General features: G+C 60.3%; 1 protein-coding gene across 1 annotated transcript in view; it reads left to right on the top strand.

Annotated features, from left to right (window-relative positions):
- The window catches only part of MXRA7 (matrix remodeling associated 7), a gene marked incomplete at its 5' end in the record, with an annotated part of 31,475 nt that continues 29,229 nt past the window's right edge, over positions 1-2,246 (top strand). Inside the window, one exon of the mRNA XM_045299509.1 lies at positions 1-105. Coding sequence (XP_045155444.1) covers positions 1-105 — 105 coding nt within the window. The remainder of the gene's footprint in view (positions 106-2,246) is intronic.

The raw sequence follows: 2,246 nt of genomic DNA, 5'->3' as shown, positions 1-2,246 counted from the left end.
CCCGCGCCCCCGGAGCCCGCGGCTGCGCCCCAGGAAGCGCCAGAGGAGCCTGCGGCTGTGGAGCCCGTGGGGGCTGAGGCGAAGGAGGCCACCGATACAGGGCAGGTAGGACCAGGGCCCTCCCACCAGAGACTCCGTGGCCCCGACCTCTCTCCCACCCCCTCACCCCGCCTCCGGGCCTGCGAAGGCCTGGGAGGGGCTGCGTGGGGGGAGGGCCTGGTGAACCCTTGCTGTTCTGCTGTTTTCCGCCCGGACCTTTTCTCCGCCTCTCCTTGGCTAGCCCCCAGCAGGTTTCCTCCTTCCCATATGGGGTGGGGGGTGAGGGGGGCTTGACTCAGCCCCCCTCACCCCACACCTCTGGGATCAGTGGGTTTGTGTCACACCTGGAGGCCCGCAGGGCAGACTGGTCCAGAACTGGCAGTAACAATAAGACTTAAAGAAGCAGAGAAAGGAAGGGCTGCCTTACATCCAGTTCAAGTTCAAGTCCCAGCTTGAGGGGGCGGGGGTGGGGGGTAGGGGGGGTGTTTGGGAAGGGACCCCAGACCTGCCAGTCATTTTCATCGTCCCTTCCAAACTGGGGGTTTGGGCAGCTCCTCCTGGGTTGCAGGTAAGCCTGGCCTGGACAGGTGCCCTGGAAGCACTCCAGGGCAGGCACCCTGAGGCCAGCCCTCCAGCCCTGGGCCAGGGTCCCCTCAAGTACTCTCAGCTCTTTCGTGCTTGCTTCAGAACACCCAGACCTGAGGCATTGATACCTCCATAGCATGTGCTATCGAGATATCATTGGCCTGTTAGGCATTGGGCTATAGTTCGAAAGTACCAGTTGCCCGGCAGGGAAAGATGAGGCTGTCTGCTCCCATAAAGGGTTACAGGCTCAGAAACTCAGGGCAGTTCTACCCTCACCTATCAGTTCGCTGTGAGTCAGAATTGGCTTGCAGGCAGTGAGTTTTTTGTTTGTTTCTCTGTCCAGTGGAAGCCTGGTTGCCAGGCAGGGCGGCCATGCTGCCGGACTATCATACCCTCGGCCAGGCCCCACCCACCACCCACGGGGGCGAGATCACAGAGTCCTATTGTCATGGCTTACTCTTCCTCCTAAGCACCTGTCTGGGAAGGCATGTCTGGTCACCAGTGGTAAAAATAGCAAGAGCTTGGTGCTACAGGGTGTGTTGTCAGGGGCCAGCAAATACCCATTACATCTCTGTCCTTTGCTAAGGACAATGGATGCTGGGGAGAAGCCTGCCCGGGGGTCTGATTGGGGGGAGGGGAGGAGGAGTTACTGGGAGAAGGCCTTTCCCTCTGCCAGAACCCCTCCAGCAGGTGCTTGCTTGACAAGAGGATGACTAATTGTGTCATTAGAGTAGATGCTAGCCAGGACAGTGGGAGGGCAGCTGTGTTCACCCAGGCAGGAAGCTGCTGGACCATTCATTTTGCACCAGGACCCCACCATCCCTGCCTCAAGTTCACCGGGCCCCCAGTGTCAGGGGTAGGGCAGGCCTGAGCTCTTCCCTTGTGGCTTCCCACCTGCACTCAGAGGGGTACAGAGACAGCCCCACAGCCCCCACCCCCTCTACAGCTTATGCATTTGCCCCTTATCACAAGGAGGCAGGGAGTCTGAAGTTTCACAGAACCCCAGGCGCCGGGGCTGCCTCTCTGCCGGAAGAAGATAAGGTTTGCTGGTCAGCTCTTGCTCTGCCCAGTGTGGTGCTGTGGCAGAAAGGCCCGGTGCTGTGCTTCGGTAAGGGACTCACAGGGAAAACCAGCCCAAGCCCACATTCATCGGGCCAGGAGTCCAACTCAGCTGTGGCCCCATGTAGTGTTTCCCAGGCTGCACATCTTTCTGGGAGCAGACAGCCGCCTCTCTCCCTCTGGAGCAGCTCCTGGGTTGGAACCTCGGCCTGGCTGTAAGCAGCCCCATGCCGAACCCACGCTCCTTTCCCTGAGACCCCACGGAGTGACCCAGTGGTGGGGTGGGAGTTGGAAAGGACCCCATGATAACAAGCTGGGCTCTGCCGGTCCCTGAGCCCCTGGCCGACGGGATCCCCACTGTCACGTATTGACACTCCTGCCTTGGCGATGCCCACCCTCTACGGTGACAGGGTGCCTCGAAGGAGGCAGGTCACAGGGATTTCCCCTTCCAGAAGCTTCTGCATCCCGTGCCAGCTGCTGGTGAGAGCCATCTGAGACTGGAGTCAGCGCCCCCTCATCACCCCTGAAGGGAGGGTTCGCCCAAGAGACACATGCATCTGAAT

The sequence above is a fragment of the Echinops telfairi genome, unplaced genomic scaffold (assembly GCF_000313985.2).
Source record: "Echinops telfairi isolate 266 unplaced genomic scaffold, ASM31398v2 ScPeMD7_7458;HRSCAF=8496, whole genome shotgun sequence".
In the NCBI taxonomy this organism is placed as follows: Eukaryota; Metazoa; Chordata; class Mammalia; order Afrosoricida; family Tenrecidae; genus Echinops; species Echinops telfairi.
This window is presented reverse-complemented; position numbering and strand designations above follow the sequence as displayed.